This window comes from Rhinichthys klamathensis, unplaced genomic scaffold (genome assembly GCF_029890125.1).
Source record: "Rhinichthys klamathensis goyatoka isolate OS25496 unplaced genomic scaffold, OSU_Roscu_1.1 h1tg000311l_1, whole genome shotgun sequence".
NCBI lineage: Eukaryota > Metazoa > Chordata > Actinopteri > Cypriniformes > Leuciscidae > Rhinichthys > Rhinichthys klamathensis.
Genome location: NW_026606829.1, coordinates 239,646 through 258,026, shown reverse-complemented (window position 1 = coordinate 258,026; position 18,381 = coordinate 239,646). Strand labels below are relative to the sequence as shown.

At 38.3% G+C, this 18,381-nt stretch overlaps 1 protein-coding gene across 1 annotated transcript in view; it reads left to right on the top strand.

Annotated features, from left to right (window-relative positions):
* nlk2 (nemo-like kinase, type 2) overlaps positions 1-18,381 on the top strand; it is a 78,930-nt gene that overhangs the window by 38,899 nt on the left and 21,650 nt on the right. Inside the window, exons 4-7 of the mRNA XM_056271197.1 lie at positions 10,488-10,594; positions 11,127-11,212; positions 13,345-13,554; positions 15,694-15,795. Coding sequence (XP_056127172.1) covers positions 10,488-10,594; positions 11,127-11,212; positions 13,345-13,554; positions 15,694-15,795 — 505 coding nt within the window. The remainder of the gene's footprint in view (positions 1-10,487; positions 10,595-11,126; positions 11,213-13,344; positions 13,555-15,693; positions 15,796-18,381) is intronic.

Below are 18,381 nucleotides of genomic sequence, written 5' to 3'. Positions count from 1 at the left end.
ATTTATTTACTCAACGGATTAAACAAAGACTCATATCCTTCTGCTTTCGCACAGCACAGTAGAACCTTTGTGCGCTCATTTGAATGGATTAAGAAACAAAACATCAATGTGGTCGGCTCCTTAGTGTCTTGAGTCGTATATTCTGAAACCTCTAGGTTAGACATGCAAAAATGTGTGACCATTAACATGTACACGTACCATTCACACACAAAGTTAATAAAAAAAACATGTTCCAGAGCCTGGGGTTCTCGCTGGCCCTCAGCAGACCTGTTTGGAAAGGTTATTTCATACAACACTGCCACTGTGTATTCCAGGCTAATTATATCTTTTGCTGAATGGTGTCTTTCTGAGTGACTGATGTGTGAATTGTGCTCGATGCTCCTTGTCTTAATGGCTGTTATTTCTTCATCTGACTGCTCGACTGCAGTTTCATATACGCTGCATTTTACCAGGCGCCTGCGGTGAAAGCATTTCGGTTAATCAGTCGCTGTTGTGTTATAAACGTTCCCTTTCTCTGCAGGAATGTACTTTTTGTCTGTTGCTCTTTTTCAAAACCTAGTGTGCTGCCTGCATAGGGAGCATTTTAAGACATATAGGTGCACTCATAACAATGTGAAGGGAAGGCTAAGATAAAGAAGAACATCCATTTAAAAATGAGTTGGACAAGATGAGAGAAATGGCAATTCTAAATAAACTTATGTCATTGAATACTTAAAATATCCAAAACTAGCTTAGTGTAAATGAGCTATTTCACTCAATATTTTTATTGCTAAATTGGTCACTTGTGCGGTTACATGGTTCACTAGATTTCGCAACAGAAACCGACTCTTGTTTATTTGGTTTTATGGTGCTTTGAGTAGGTAGTTTTTTGTTATATTTGTGTTTACTTCTACTGTTAAACTTAGCTTAGCTTAGCTTCGAAGCTCTGTCAGTGGTTTAAACTGGGGTACAGTGTACAGTATATGAGAGCATTCTTCCCTTTATTTTATTCTATATATACAGTATTCTGTACAAGTAGGAGATTTTTTTTGCAACAGTACATGTGTGGGTACACGTGCTCTCGTGTTCTTGTGTCATAACAGAATCCCCAGGGATGGGATGTGCTGGCTCTCCTCCATTGGAGCCTGCGCTCGCTTTTCTGGAACACGGTCCTGCAGGACGCGGTTAAACACACAAATGCATCAGGGATGCACATTTTGGTCGGCTCGAGAACTAAACGGATAAATCAGCAGAGTACTCGGGGTGGGACAGGGGGGCGATGGAGAGAGTTCCATCTGCGCTTTTTTTAATTGTACATGTGTTGGACCAACGTCTTTTGTAGTTGCATTTTGACTTTTTTCCCGGAATCTCGCACCATGAGAAATGCCATTTAAAGTCTATTATTGTGTTTTCATGATCAGTAAAGCTGCGCATTCCTAAAATACCAGGGTTCAACTGTATTATTTTTATTTACATTAAATTCCCTGCCAACATTTTCTTTGGCCACACCTTAAAAATTGTGCTTTTAATTTTAGCAGCATACATGATATTTATGCCTGAAATATATATTGACAGGTGGTGTCTGAAAATATATTGACTTTATTACTTTTAATGATTGTTTCCTTTCAGAATAAAATGACAACAATTTTTTTTTTTTTTTTTTTTTTTTTTTTGCATCTGCATAAATATTATAGGAGTGTAATTTTTATAAACCTAATAAATTGTTTGTATTCAATTAATTGTTTTTAAAGAAAGATTAACATTTAAATACATAAAATGTGTTGCTAAACATAATATGTGTCAACTTTTGTGGTGGAGCCAGTGGTAGTGTTGGCTGGGAAGGCAGTTTGATCAGTTTTGATGCTATGATCAGTAAAATATCCATACTTCAAGCAGTGTTCACCTCTTTCACACTGAGGGCGAGTGGACCCCGCTGCTGTCTTAGCAGGCTATTTATAGCAAGAACAGTTCTGTCAGTACCTGCCAAGCTACTTGCTGCCCTATCATGCATCTATTATTGAATAAACTGAGAATGTCAAGAGAAGCAACCTTTCGAGTTGTGTGCTGAACACAAGTCAAGCTTGTTTTTAATGCATCTGCAACTTTCTTGTTTTTATCTTCCACGTCTTTGAGACAGTTGTCACGACGAGGTTGCTAGTTTAGGAGGATGTGGATTTCTCTGTGGTATGTCTAAAAGAGTGCTTTTAACAAGTGCCAATGCCACACAAGGCTGTTTCAAATTTTTTGTAACAGCAGTTAGATGAGGTGATTCTGAGTTTGGTAGTTTTGGTACAGGTGAGACAGGTATGTTTTTAAAGGAGTATTTTATTTCTTTGCATTATTTTATTTTGCATCTAAAGCACATTAAGATAAGCCAGTGAGCATTTGTGTGGTATGATCTGAAATGTTTTGGCTGGGAATCATGCGGCGGGTGGTTTTTTTTTTCTGGGTTTCTGGGAAGGTGTGAGAAGTCTCAAAAAATACAGATTGCTTTCATCATTACAGAATGAGTCATGTGTGCTTTAAGGACAAAGACATCGATGATTTATTTTTGTGGCCAGTGACTGAACTCGCATGGCTGCTTGTGATACGCCTTTTAAAGTGCATTTCGCATGTGTCTGCTTTGTTACCTACTATACAGGTATTCCTCATCACTTTTGACATCCCTATAGTCATCTGTGTTTTGTTATGCTGTTCTCCAATGAATCCTTAGAAGCTTAAAATGTGACTTCACCTGCAGAACCAGTCCCATTTCTCTGTGGCTGTTGCTGAGGCAGGAAGTTCAGGATGTGGAAGATAAAAGGCTACAATGGCCAATGGGCTGACAGAAGCAAGGTGCGCTGGGTTTAATTACCGAAAAGACTGTAGCAGCAGAATTAGCAGATCCCCCCCACCCTCCCTCCAGGTCTCCGAGCAGGTCAATTAACACCCAGCAAAGCTGTGAAATACGCCTCCCTCCATCTGCATCTGGCAACGATTACACCTTGTTATTATGAGAGGGGACTTTGTGAAAGCCGTGTTCAGTCTCACACATGGCTAAGCCCCCCTTTCTGTGTGTGTTTGGTGCGCGTTTATAAGAATTCACAAAGCTATGTGTGTGTGTAGGCTAAGTGTGAGCTGCATTTGTGTGTGTGCATGTGCAGCATGTTTGTGGGTGGGCTTTGTGTGTGTGTGTGTGTGTGTGTGTGTGTGGCAGAGAGAGAATAGTCATACCATATCTTAAAGCATTAATAATGACAGGATTGTTGTTTCTGTGGACTGTGAAATTAGAGAGACATTTGAATCGCTATGAATTGTTCATTAAAGAGACATATCGTACACTTTTATTTTTTCCTCGAAGTTCACTGATCTGCAGAACTGGCTGTTTGCCTTACTGTACCTTTAAGACATCTTAGTGTAAATGTTTTTTCTACTCGTGTAGTAGAATCACTCCACTTCCTTCTGTAACCCTCAACTGTCAGTTAGTCATTCTGGAGGGGAGCTCCAGACCACAGGTGCCTCTCCACCTCTACCCACAGTCAAGCTGTGCTAGCTGGCAAAGTGATCCGGCAATACTGGTTAAATGCTAATTTAGTGTGGGGGGGGGGGGGGGGGGGGGAGTCACGGGAGAGAAAGAAAAAGTCACGGGCCACAGAGAACCGGCTGAGTGCCACAGACTTCACTCCTGTAGTCCCCATTCAGCTCTTCAGTATGTGTGTGTGTGTGTGTGTGTGTGTGTGTGTGTGTGTGTGTGTGTGTGTCTGCGGAGAGCCGAGCTCAGAGGATGTGTAATTTGCATTTCAGTGAAGCAATCAAGCATAGCCATCATTTGCATGAGGCTAATTAGGCACGTGACAAAAGCCCTCTGTTCTCAGGCGATTATCGAAATATCGTCTGGAGGTCTGCCTGGAGTGCTCCACAGATCTGCTTTTGGAACACCCTACCTGGTTAAAAAGTCTCACGGGTGTGATTTTTAAAGGTATTGTTCACTCAAGCATGAAAATTTGAGCATTCATTTACTCATACTTATGTCATTCTAAACCTGCATGACTTATGCTGGGTTCAGACTACATGATATAAGCCAGATTTTGGCGCGATCTGTTTGACATGGGGTGACTTGGTGATTCATAAGGCTCGACACACACGTGAAGATTTTTTTGCTCGATAGGGGGAGGGGGAGCCTGAATATGTGGCCTGATTCAAGGCTTGTCGGAACCGAATTTTTATCCAAAAAATTCCTCAAATGTGTGGTGTCATTACGATTATTTTACTGCTCCCCATCGAGTCGGTGCCTTCTCAATCCCAAATAGTACATATCAAACATGTTTGATATTTACGCCTCCGATGGGATACCTGCAATAGCCAATTAGAGCGAGCAAGCTTCACCAACCAGATGATGTGTGCTTTTATAGTTGAAACATGGCAGCAGAGGTGTCATGCCCATTCAAACCAAGGGGGCACGTGCACCCTCACATTTTTGAACAAGATGGATTTTGAATGCAGCTTCCAAATGACAAAAATCTATATTATTTTCACATTTGGCACAATCTCACAGGTGTGATTAGAACGTTCAGTGCATCACGTCATCAACTGCTAAATTTAAATATGTGTTCGCACTTTTGTTGACGCTGAGCCAGATACGGATGCTCTCACTTGTCATGTATCACAACCACAGATCTATATGGAAACGGCAATAATAATCCTTTAGTTTTGAATACAATTTGACGATGTGTTTTATTGATATCTGATGTCATTCGAAAGTTTACTCTATTCTTTTCCCCACCGGCCACTTACTTTGAAGCGGCTGGCTACATGTTGTAAATCCCACAACTCTGTTTCTGAATCGCCTGTTATAGATCATGTAGTTACAGAGTTGTGGGATTTACAACATGTAGCCAGTTGTAATCTAAATCATTCAACCCCCAATGCAAATCAGGTGTATTGGCAAAATTGACAGACTTTCAGCTGTTTGCGGTGAACAAATCAAACAAAAGTAATTGAAATAGCTCAACACAACAACTGTTTCAAGTGGATTCCCCAAACTAAACTGAAAAAGCAACTTTTAATGACTTCTGTAGTCTCAAAATTATTCAACCCATTCATGGCAAGCATCTTTAGTACTTAGTAGAACACCCTTTTGCTGATATTACAATGATATCTTCTCTTAACTTTTTGGACCATTCTCTTGGCCATATTTCTAACATACAGTCAAACGTGACACTCAACAAACCTAGCCAGTTAAGGTATTTCATGTGTTCTAGCTCAAGCACACCTGCTGCAACTAATGAAGCCCTTGATTAATTGCATCAGGTGTGCTTGAATATATGAAAATGAATAGTGATTCATTATTTGAATAGTAATACGATGAAGTAATGGATTTATTATAATGTTTTAGAGGTTTGTGTTGTTTTTATAGTGTTGTCTATTGTATTGTCTATGATATGTATGAGAAACAGCCTGAACTTGTTCACTGAAACCTAATTTCACCTACGTGTATAAAATAAAGGAACCTGAACCTATTTTACAGATTTGTGCTGTTGTGAGGGACTCTATTCAGGGGGTTGAATAATTTTGAGACTGCAGAAGTCACTAAATATGTTTAAATTTTTTTGTTGAATTTGGCAAAATCACTTGAAACATTTGTTGTATTGAGCTATATAAGAACGACTGGCGATGATTGGTCGGGTAGCAAGTTACGTGTAGTCTGACGTGTTTCATGTCCACGACATGACAATAATTTAGGAGTCAAAATTGCATAATCTGACACAGTGACTAGCGTGACAGACAAAAATATTGTGTAGTCTGAACAGTTTTGTGTGTTTTCCTCATGTAAAACTATAAGGCTTTGTATTAACCTCTTTTGAATACTTTTATGGCATTTTTTGTCCTATTTAAGCTTAAAAAGCCCTAGTTCTCATTCACTATTGTCATAATATTGAAAAGAGCTGCGAGGATGTTCTTTTAAAAAAACGCCTTTTGTGAAACCACTACAAAAGAAAGTCAGTCATATAGCTTTGAAACAACATTAGGGTTGAGTAAATGTCAGAGATTTCATTTTCAGGTGTCCTGAAAGATGATGTCCATTGTCCCTTCAACATTGAATACTATTTTACCCTGCCGTCCTGCAGTAAAAAAGTAACTTATTTTTAGCATGCTATTACTTACTTGTTAATTTGTAAATGGTGTGGTTGATAAGTTACACCAGGTCTAGCGAGTTACTAAATAAGTTATCTAATCTACTCTTTTGACTTGGGTGAGTTAGCCCCTTTCTGTAAATCTGTAGTGAGGAACCTTGGTGTCCAATTTGATAGTTCTTTGAAATTTGACAAACAGATCAATTCAGTGGTAAAATCTTGTTTCTTCCATTTAAGATCAATAGCAAAGGTTAAACTGTTCTTGTCCTCCAGTGATTTTGAAAGGATTATTCATGCTTTTATTTCTGTATGACTAGATTATTGTAACTCACTGTATGTGGGTGTAAGCCAAGTACTCTAAAATCGTCTTCAATTGGTTCTAAATGCGTCTGCTAGACTTTTAACAGGGACTCGTAAAATGCAGCATGTATTTTAGCCTCACTTCATTGGTTGCCTGTGCAGTTCAGAATTGATTTTAAATTATTGATTTTGATATAAAGCATTGCATAATTTGTCCCCACCATACTTAGTGCATCTCCTTCATATACATAAACCTTCTAGGTCTCTCAGATCAGCAAATCAGATGAGCCTAGACATCCCAAGGACTAGACTGAAATCGAGTGGTGATCGGGCATTCTCTGTAGCAGCTCCAAGGCGCTGGAATAATCTACCTTTACATCTTAGACTGGCTCCTTCTTTAGGTTATTTTGAACGAAACCGAAACTGAAACCGTTCAGTAGGTTAATTGGCAAGAGGCTCTTAACAGATGTTGGTTTGTCCTTGTTTTGTCTGAAAGTACATTTTATTTATGTAATTTTAGTATGTGACTGTACAGCACTTTGGTCAACACTACGTTGTTTTAATTGTGATTTATAAATAAAATAAATGAAAAATGAAATGAAAATAATTTACTAAATACTTCAGAAATCCATTTTGTGTAGCACTGACAGCAAAGCTCTATTGCCCTTTTGCAGTGTAGTAATGTTTTATTTCCACACAAAGAGCTGTGAAACAAATACTGCTTTTGTTTAAAAGTGGATGGGAAAATCTCAGATAGGAAAAGGGAAGAGAATTGGCTGTTTATACTGTAGTCCATAAGCTGTCGTGTAGTCTTAAGTATTCTGTGGAGTCTAAATTGTTCAGTGTGATCACATTAGTGAAATGTTGGCAAAATTTGTTAAGAGCAAAAAAGTGATTGTCTAATGTTAAAAGTGTCGTGATGTATGAGGCACAGCTCGTAGAGAATTCTCTTTCAAATCAAGCAACTTTCTGATGGTCAATGTGACCAAATTTGTGTGACCAAAATTTCGCCCTCAAGCTGAATTCCCGATTGTGTGGATTCCTTTTAAAATGACTTATTATATAAAACACTAAGGCCTGGTTTCACAGACAGGGCTTAGACTAAGCCAGGACTTGGCCTTAGTTAAATAATTGTTTAAAAACAAAAAAACAAAACAAAAAAAACCTTCCTGGTGTGCATCGTGAGACACATCAATGACACTGAAGTATTTTAAGGAATATTAGTGCAAATTGCTTTCAGTTCAGAAAGCTCAAACCTACATTTTAGTCTGGGACTGTAAAGCCTTGTCTGTGAAACCGGGCATAAATATGTAGAGAGCACTTAAAAAAAACTGCCTAATAGACACAAAAAGAGGAAGAGAGATGCATCCAAGGCTGCGAAAAGAAGCCGTGTCAATTTGCAGTGACACTGTGAAAGATGGCATGAAAATACTTGTGACACTCTTGTAGCTGAGAAACTTAAGGGAAAACCGAGGGGTGGGTAGAAGATGAGCTTGTCCCAGCAGACAGTCAATCAAGCAGTCCTGCATGCTCAGCTATAGTTATCACACACACACACACACACATGCACTGGAGGGTTGCCTCTGCTGACTCGGCCACAGCGTAGATGACTGGATGGGCTTTTTTTGAACCACAGATCTGCATCTGTCAAACCTGCATCTGTCAAGCGAGTGTGAACGCTCGACTGGACCTAGTAGCAGAGAGCGGCTCATCTTTGTGTTTATAAAAGGAAGATCACAGGCTGTTTGTCTTTGCTGGAAGTCCTCCTACGCTTTCTCCATCACTCGTATTTACTGACAACAGACGTGTTGAGTCTGCGCTAATATGTGTTGATTGCTGAAGTTGGTGTTTGTTTTGAGAGACTTGTAGCGCTGAAGCAGATCATTGCTCCTTGTTCTTTCTTTAGCACATGAATGAGTCATCATGTGTGTCTCCAGGTGAAGATTATTCAACATAATATTCTTCTCCACATAAAGGTCAGACCTAAATACTCGCAAGTGTCAATTCTCCAGTTTGTGTTTTTCAGCTGGACCATATATCAAAGAGCAGCTCATCTTTGTCTGCTTTATATTCTGGGATTTGTAATAGAGGCCTAATATGCCACGTTTTTTGAGCTTTTGATGTAATGAAGTGTATTATAGTAAATAGTTGTGTTGATTGGATTACGTTGCCTCTTGGATTCAGCTCACTCATTGACTGTTGTAACACTTTCCATGTGTGTTTTCAACATCTACATTCATCACTGTGTAATTGCCACATTATCACACCCTGATGTTCCTGCGAAACCTCCTAGTGCCATGTGTTTGGCAGAACAGGTGTTAGGACCTGCTGTCTGTCTTAAGAAGAATGTAATGCCACTTTCTTTTTTCTGCAGGTGTGCAATAGCAATAATGACACTTGCATTGCTTGTTGTAAATTCAAAGTAACTAAACAGTGTTGGAGATGTTGTTCTCAAGAATACATAACTGTTTATTTCATTTTCACTTCTATTACTATAATAAGATGATTCTAAAAATAATTCAAAAATGTAAATTAAATAAAAAATAAAAATACTTCAAATATAATTATTTATATTTAAATATATGTTTTGGGGTCACGGTTCGATAGAAGTTTGGCACAACAGGAAAAAGCAACAAATTCCCAATGCTAGGCTTCTTTTCATTTATTTTGACAGGTTATACATTTTGAACAATTTGTTCCACCTAGCAGCATTTAGTCCCCCTTAGGTAGTTGGTACAGTATAGCCTCATATAGTGTATTAAGCACTAAGCAGTAAACAGAATACACTCTTGTAGGGCTGAAAAAAACAAAAGGTATTTGGTACAAAATAAATAGAATAATGAAAAACAAAACTTATTTTTACTAGATTAGTAACATGCAATGGCGGATGCACAAAGTTCAATATTACGCTTATTCAAGAAATTACAGAAAGATGAGCTAGAGAAAGTGCCATCTACATCTGAGCCTACTTCACCTTTATACGACACAAATCGGCACAATGCCAAGTGATTTTGTCTCATTATACCTGCGGAAACAATTTAAAATACTCTCTAATTTATGGTCATACAGATATGACATCATTAGAAACTGTAAAGGGCATATTTATATTTGTGTACACTCACAATAAAAACAAAACATCGTGCTTTTGTAAAATAAAGAAAACAAACAGGATTCAGCTTTCAGCCGTCCCAGTTTCCTTTCCGTGAAGTTTTGGAGGGCGTCACAAAAATGAATAGAAACTCAGCGTATAGGCTACTAGCAAGCTCTTGCATCTGAACTCTCAAGTCTCTTCTTCTGCTTTATTTCCTGTTGCGGTGGTTAGCAAACAGCTTTGCATTATCATGCGCGTCCCCTTCTGGATTGGAGTGTGGATCGCCTGTGACTGTATTTGTCTTCTGACCGTATGCACCGAACCGGGACGTCCGTACCATGACCGTTCGGAATGAATACATGTACCGTTACACCCCTAGTCTCTGTGTATATATTAAAAACTTTGCTGAAAAGTTTTCTAAATATTAAAAGTAATTTTCATATATATTGTAGATTTATGTAATGATTACTTGAAAGAAAATGAATTGATGGCTCACAAACCATCCAAAAAAATATTCACTAAAATGAAGACAATGAAATGAATGACGGAAAAGGTCATTCTAGAACAGGGGTCTGGAATTTGGCCATATTAAACTGTAAACTAACAAGTTTAACAAAGAAAACAGTTTTAAAAACAGCTATTTTTTTATTGCTGGTTACTCCACAAAGCTGTAACTAAAGTCTACTAAACAGCTCTAAAAAATGGTGTTGGAATATAATGTATGCCTCATCATCATATTTTGCATGTGTAAAATCTGTGATTAAAAGAAGTAGCAATGTGTGACTAATACTCTTGACTTTGTGCTCCAGTTTAGGAGAGGCGCTTTAGACAAATGCTAGTCCTCTTCACATTCACCCTCTCCACTTCCCCATGAACTCCCTATCCATTGGCTCTGTTTTTAGATGAGTGTTAAAACTGCCTATCATTCGTAGCGCTGCTGTACTGTATGTGTGAACTTCCTGCTGTTATTTTTGGCATGGTTGTTTCCCTTGACATAACCACAGTTATGTGGTGACGGAATTGATGCAGAGTGACCTCCATAAGATCATCGTGTCTCCACAGCCCCTGAGCTCTGACCACGTCAAAGTCTTTCTCTATCAGATCCTCAGAGGTGAGATACACACACACACACACACACACACACACACACTATGCCCTTTATTTCAAATCTTCAAACTTCACCTTCAGAGGTCAGACACGCACATTCTTCACCCGAGTTTTTTTTCACCAAGATCTCATGGGTAGAGAAACGTGCAGACAAACACACACATTTCTCTACTTCATGTTCCTTACTATCATATTCTCACCAGTGAGGAGGAAGAGTGTAAGAATTGGAATGGGAGAACCAATCAATCTCCTTTCTGATATTTTGTTTACTGTCGGACAACTGACGGGTTTTAAAGGGACCAGTTCACCTTATTCCTAATGAATCACATGAAACGTGTATAACAGTGTTTTGAAGTGACACAAAGCTCTATTGCATCCTAGAGTGATGATACCACCATAGGGCACAAGTCTTGTTTATATGTAAACTGGATTAGATTTCAAACCAAACAAGAAACCTGCACAGCATATGCTTCATATGAATACAGTTTGTGTCCACAAAATGTCTTTGATGACTGATGTATATGTTGTCTCCACAGGATTGAAGTATCTACACTCAGCTGGCATTTTGCATAGAGACATTAAACCTGGTAACCTACTGGTCAACAGCAATTGTGTGCTTAAGGTTAGTGACTAGTCAAAATGTAAATGTTGTCTTTTCTGATAGTTCAGCTTGGATGTTCAAATTAATTTATTATTTCTGAAATTGACCCTGAAAAGTAGTCGGACTCTTAAGATGTTTATATCAGTGATGTAATTTGATTAAAAAAATTAAGTAATTAATTGTTCTGTAATTAATTACGATTAATCACACCTAATATTAATTAATATTAATTATTTTCACACTGAATCTCCAAATTAATTTAGAAACAACATCAAGATATTATAAATGAAAACCAGTATCTACCAATTCTGCAACTAATGTCTCTATTAAATGGATTATTTTCTCAATTCCTGAGGATGAAATGAGTAATTATAGCCTTTCAACATAAAAAGCCATCATTAACTTAAAACAATCTTTACATAAAGCACTATAATAAACGTCACATTTAGCTGTGCTTTTAATATACTTTTTGTTGGATAAATATGAGATTTTGACTGTTTAAGCTCTATTGCACTGGCTTCTTTTCTTGTCTCTGTGCTCTCCTGCTATTTTAGCATTATACACTCTAGCCTATGGGCCTTGAATTCTGTCTTTATAATTCCTTTCTTCCGAGGACGCTTCATATCTATCCAGGCCAGGCCAGGTCTACAGCATATACACACACACACTAACACGCAATCTCTGGCTCCAGGGGGTCAGGGTCCCCTTGGGATTGATTCATCTGCTCAGTTCCTGACATAAATCTTCATTTTGGATCCCATAGCAAGAGCTCAGCTGCAAAGGAGAAAGCAAGGGTGATATGGGAGATATAGGAAGAGAGAGAGAGAGAGATAAAGAAAGAGATAAATTCTCAATGTATGTGCGTGTTGACTTCACCCAACAGCATGAGAAGTGCGCTTGAGGGGAGAGCGGGAATAGATTATGCTATTGGACCACAGAAAGGGAATCATTTAGCATGTGCTGCTTTATTTAGTCCTTAATCCCCATTTCCGAAAAGAAAGAATGTTTCTCTCATTTAGCTCTGACATGCCAAGCCTTTTCTTTTGGAAAATCGAAGCTGAAAATAATACATACAGTATCAATATTGGATGAAAAACTTGGCAACGAACTGAAATAAAATAAGCTGAAGTACCAAAATTACTAAAGCTAAAACCGCTATAAATCTAAATGAAAGCTAAATGGATATTTAAAAAATCACAAAAAAATTTACTAAAATTACTTATCAAAAGTAAAATGAAAACTGAAAATATAATTCAAAATATGAATAAATTCTACAATGGTTATAAATAATGAACTTTTGAGTGCCCATCTAAGAATTTATTTTATAAATGTGTTTCCATCATAATTTATGTCTTTTGACATTTCCATCTAGCATTCTTTATGCGATTTCACTCAAAATATGTGGATGGAGACCTGACTATAAAAATGGAAAACACAGGCTCTTTTGACTTAACCACCTAGCAACCACATAGCACCGCCATGGCAGCTTGTCACTCATTCCATGGATGGAACAAGAAAAAACAAGAAATCATTTCAATAAAGTGCATGTTTTAGTGTTACTTGCAGCATTTGAATTTGTCTTATGGGAAGGCCTAAAATGAGGCCGCTGGGATATACTGGGTGGAGCTGCTTGGGTAAATTGTTAGTAATGCATGTTAGGCTCTTATGTGCCTTCTTTCTGAGAGAGGGTGGAGAGAAAAGGCAGAGATATTTTTCTCATTTATTTATTCCCCATGAGCACTCAAGCAGCTCAAGATGATGGAAAATTGGGTCTTGTGTTTATAGCGCTTTTTAGTGTTTATCTTTTTGGTTAAAACGTGATTGAGCCTCTCCACCTAATTTTCTCAATCTCAATTTATTTATAAAGCTCAATTTAAAACAACCACAGTTGACCAATGTGCTGTACAATGTTCTAAAAAGAATTATAAATACACCTAAACCAATGAATAAAAACAAAACAACAACAGACAGCAAAGGACACCGTGTTATAGGCTAGCGTGAAGAGGTACTAGAGTAAGAGGTTTTGTTTTTATTGCTTGATTTATTGAAAAAAATCGCATTTTTCAACATCGTCTCCATCCCTGTCAATACATGCACACTGCAGACTCCACGCCAACCTAATAAGCGTGCAAATCATGGTAATATGCTCACAGATTTGTGACTTTGGCCTGGCGAGAGTGGAGGAGCTGGATGAGTCGCGTCACATGACCCAGGAGGTGGTGACGCAGTACTACAGAGCGCCAGAGATCCTGATGGGGAGCAGGCACTATTCCAACGCCATCGACATCTGGTCTGTGGGCTGCATCTTTGCCGAGCTGCTTGGCCGACGCATCCTCTTCCAGGCCCAGAGTCCCATCCAACAGGTATTCACCTACGCTCATGCTCAGCACACGATCTGTGGGCAAGAACTGGCCCTTTCACACAGCTCGATGTGATTTATACAAGTAGAACACGTTCCTGTCAACATTATTTATTGTTCTTGGAATAACATTCTTATCAGCCAAATAGACCCCTCTGATTTCAGAACAGCTAAGGACGTTAATCTAGGAACATATTCTACTCACATTGTGTCCTCAACTTACAGTCTGCAGTATTACATGTTGTAAAAGGAAACTTCTAACTGCTCTCATTGCAGTATGATTGTGGATAATTTGGCCTCTCAGATATGTGAAATAGAGACGAGTTCAGCTGCACTTGCCAAAATTTAGTATGGCGAGTAAACAAAACATTGGGCAACAGGTTTCCAACAGGTTTGGCTAGGAACCGCAATGTATTGTATGGATTAAATTGCAAGAACCTTCGAAACAAATACTTAAGGAATTCTCTACGAAAAAATCTGTGATTTTTAACAACTTCTGACAGCTTTTACCTCAATGGAAAAGTTACTATTTCAAATATACTTAAGATAAACTGCAGAATACAGTTTTAATGACCTGTAATAAAGATTTTTGCCTATACATTTATTCAATACAATTTCAATTCACTTTTATTTGTATAGCGCTTTTCACAATACATATCTTTTCAAAGCAGCTTTACAGAAAATGCATGTGTCTACATTACAATTTTTAAAAGTAAAGTAATTTGTTATCAGAGATCAAATGGTATTATGGTATTAAATATTTATGGTATTAAATATATATGTTTAATTCTCAATTCACTTACCATTCATTTTGCCATTAACCTTTGCTATATCCGGTACTGTTTTTGAATGGAAAATATATTCCTAGCTTTGTGACATTATTAGTGAAAACAGAAAATCCTGGACACTGATGTTAAGCGTGTGACCTTAACGTACAGTTTTTTGGCAAATGTAGTACAGCCATGCTAATGAGAGAGTGGAGGCAGCTCAAGGCTCTGTTGTCCTGAAGCCCCAGTGTGGCCACGACCCAGAAGCCCTCTGTCCTTGAAGGCTGTGTGCAGGCAGAAGCAACACCATCACGGCTTAGACAGCATGTCTCTAGCATGTACACGGAGGCCTCTATTTTGTGTAGAATCTCATTAATCTCATGACATATGATGGAGTAACATGAAACAATGTCTTGAGAAGTATGACTATAGATACACTTTTTAGTTTAAAAAATTTCACACAGAAAATTATAAGCCATGCGTTCTAATAATACTGGCCCTGCAGTGTGTCAGAGGCTCTGGGACTGGCTGTTCCTCTGGCTGTGTGTGTGTGTGTGTGAGTGTGTGTGTGTGCGTGTGTGCGCAGCTCCCGTCCCCACAGCCCTGAATGTGCACCGACAGCACATCGACATTCCTTTTAAGGCTCATTAAATTCTCTCCAGTAAAGAATTTGATTTACTTGAACATGGTTCTGCTCTAGTTTGTTTGTGTACAGATCTTGAACATGGATCTAGTGTTCTCATTTTTGGACATGGATCAATGTTCTCATATTTGTCCCTTTGTCCTTCTACTCCTCTTTTATTAAATTCAGTTATTTTCTGTTTTAAATCAGGACTTTCTATTTTTTATTTATTTACATATATGTGTATGCTTTATCCTTTCTGATACATAATAAAACATAGTTGTGTTTCTCTCTCTCTCTCTCTCTCTCTCTCTCTCTCTCTCTCTCTCTCTCTCTCTCTCTCTCTCTCTCTCGATGTCTTTTATTTTGCTTTAAATACGATGTTGATTAGAAGTTTACAAATAAGAACAGAGGCCATTGGCCTGATGAGTGATCACTTACCCGACATGTTATGTGATTGGTGGATGCCATACCATGATTTGACTTTCTTATTGGTTATTTAAAAATTAGAATTTTGTCTTTCCTAAATGAGTCTTTGTGCTCCTGCAATCTTTTAGTAAATCGTATACTTCTAGATAAATTAGTACTTAAAACATAGCAAAAATACTACACTAGCTAAAAACGAATTCCTGGATCTCAGGTGTGTATTTGCGTACAAAGAGCTTGTATTATGTTTGCAACTTTTACAGATGCTGTTCTATATTAATTGTGTATACAACACTTATCTACTCTTCTTTTTCTTGTTATATTCTAGCTGGACTTGATCACAGATCTGCTGGGGACTCCGTCTCTGGAGGCCATGAGGACGGCGTGTGAGGGGGCCAGAGCTCACATCCTGAGAGGACCACATAAACAGGTGAGTCTGACATCGAACAATGTTCCAAAAACCAGGCACAGGTGTTCGAAGCAGCATCATGAAAGACAATGACTCGTTAGTGGATTATATGCTGTGCAATGCTCCCTTGCACTGATATTTTTGGTCCCAGGAAGCCTGATTATAAACAGGCCCTGTGGCGCTGCCATGGTGACTCGCTGTTCCCGCTGAGTGACGGAACCTATTGACCGATCCTGCACCTTGTTTATGGAACCGAGTCGCTCTTGCTGCCCCCCGGAGCGCAGAAATTTCCCGTCAGCCTTTGCTCCAGGATTCCCGGCACTCCACTCGCTCCGGCTCCCTCCCGCAGCCTCTCCATTTCCTGCCATGCATCATATCCACTGACAGACTGATTGATCAGTTGATGAGAGCGAGGAGAGAGAGGAAAGGAGGGAGGGAGAGAGAGCCATGACAGCTATCATTGACATATTTGTGCACAGCAATTTAGTGGTTAGACTAAATATTAAAACAGAAATACTGATGAATGATATAAATTCCATATTGGTTATCAGCTGACATTAGATTGAATTTTTTATTGATCAGGATTGCACATTTCATTGTACGTGCTTATTACCACTACTTATTTATTTATTTTACATTTGCCATTGATCTGTAAAAACACAAATAATGTAACACTGTTAAATGTACATTATAATGTTATATAATATAATGTACATACGCATGTAGCGTTTACAACAATTAATTTTAGTGTTGTATTTCTAATAATTTCTCATTATTTTTAAATGGTATATAATTTTAATATCAGCCATTTGTTGGTTATTGGCCATAACATAATTATTGTCAAGTCTGTGGCTTTTTAAGTTTTAAAACACGTTCTCCTATCCCAGAGACACTAGGGCGGGACTATCAGTTTGTCTAACCAATGACGGACAAGGGGCGTGTCCTGGAAACCTGTTTAAAAAAAAGTCAATATTTGTGCAATTGTGGCTCAGAAGTCACACACTTCAGATTTTATCTTCTGCTGGATTCCTTCAACATGTCTTTATGAATTTATAAAAGGTTAGAAATAGTGCCTTTTGTTAATTTGAAAAACTGAAAGGCTGATGGTTTTGAGTACATAGAGAGCTGTTCTCGGCGTGTGAGTGTGAATATGTGTGTGTTTGTGAGGGTGTATGAGTGATTTGGCGCTGGGTGTTGGCTCTGTGGCTCTAGACAGCTACGCTGAGAAGGCGATACCCTGCAGAGAACAGGAACTGCAGCGCAAGGGCTGTGGACCTCTGCTTCCTGCTTTGCATCGACCTGATGCCTGGCTGCTCACCAAGAAGCCCGCCTTCTTTGCACACACACATACAGACTCGCACCTGCTAGACTAGAGAAAGTCTTTACCATTTAGCTCTCTATGTAAAGAGGCACTTGTTTCTCTGGTCAACATTCACCAGTCTTAATCCCAGCCAGTTACCCACACACACTCATACTGACATTTGGCTGACCTTGTCACTCGACGCTGCCTCCTGTGTGTGGTCGACAGGCCCTAGAGCAGGATGTTTTAATCATGTTAATCAGCTGAGCTTCCTGTTACATGTAACAGGCTTTGGAGACTGAAAGAACAGGGGTCTCTGATGGGTCTGTGGGGTATTGTGATGAAACTCCTCTATGTGTCTGATCATGTGTCTGGGTCAGTGTTTTCCAAAACATTCCGTTTTTAGGTAGTTGGCACATAACATTGATAATAATAATAATAATAATTATTATTATTTTTGTTATTATGTTATAGTAAAATATTAAATCAATAATTATATCAATGAAGTGTACTACTTTATTATTATTATTATTATTATTACAAATATTATTATTAAAAGAAAGAAAGAAAGACAAAGATTTTTTTACTATTTAAAATATATAAATATTTCATGCTATGTAACATACTTTTTTATTATATTACTTTTATTTTTTATTTTAATATCTATCTTAAACAACTCAATGTCAAGTAAACCTGTCAGTATGTTAACTGCTATGACAGTTTCAGCGACTAATTGTTAGACTGATTGAAACTGGTGACGTGTGAATCTTTTTTGCTTATTCAAAGAAACTGCTTGTAAGAGTCATTTGTTTGTAAACTGGACTCTGGTCATATTATTTATTTGTTCTCAAGGGAAGCACCTGGAGATGGCACACTTATCCTACAAGCTGATATAATCACTTTCCTCCTGACTGCTCTCCTCACTATCTTCTTTTCTCTAGAACATGGTTTTTATTTTATTAACATTAATGACAGGAATATTAGGTTGCTGTCACTTTAAGACCGAATGCACGGACCAAATATACTACTGACACACATCCGGTTTCTTTCTCAACGGTTCACTTATGACATAACCAAGAGAATACGTTCCGGGATGGGTATTTTGACATAATTTTCTCTGTATGTGTGCGTTCAAGCTTAAGTAAACGCGAAAGAGGAATCAATTTTGTGTTTGAGCTCTGTCTGAAACACGCCTCTCTCTCTCTCTCTCTCTCTCTCTCTCTCTCTCTCTCTCTCTCTCTCTCTCTCTCTCTCTCTCTCTCTCTCTCTCTCTCTCTCTCTCTCTCCTCTCTCTCTTTCTCTCTGTC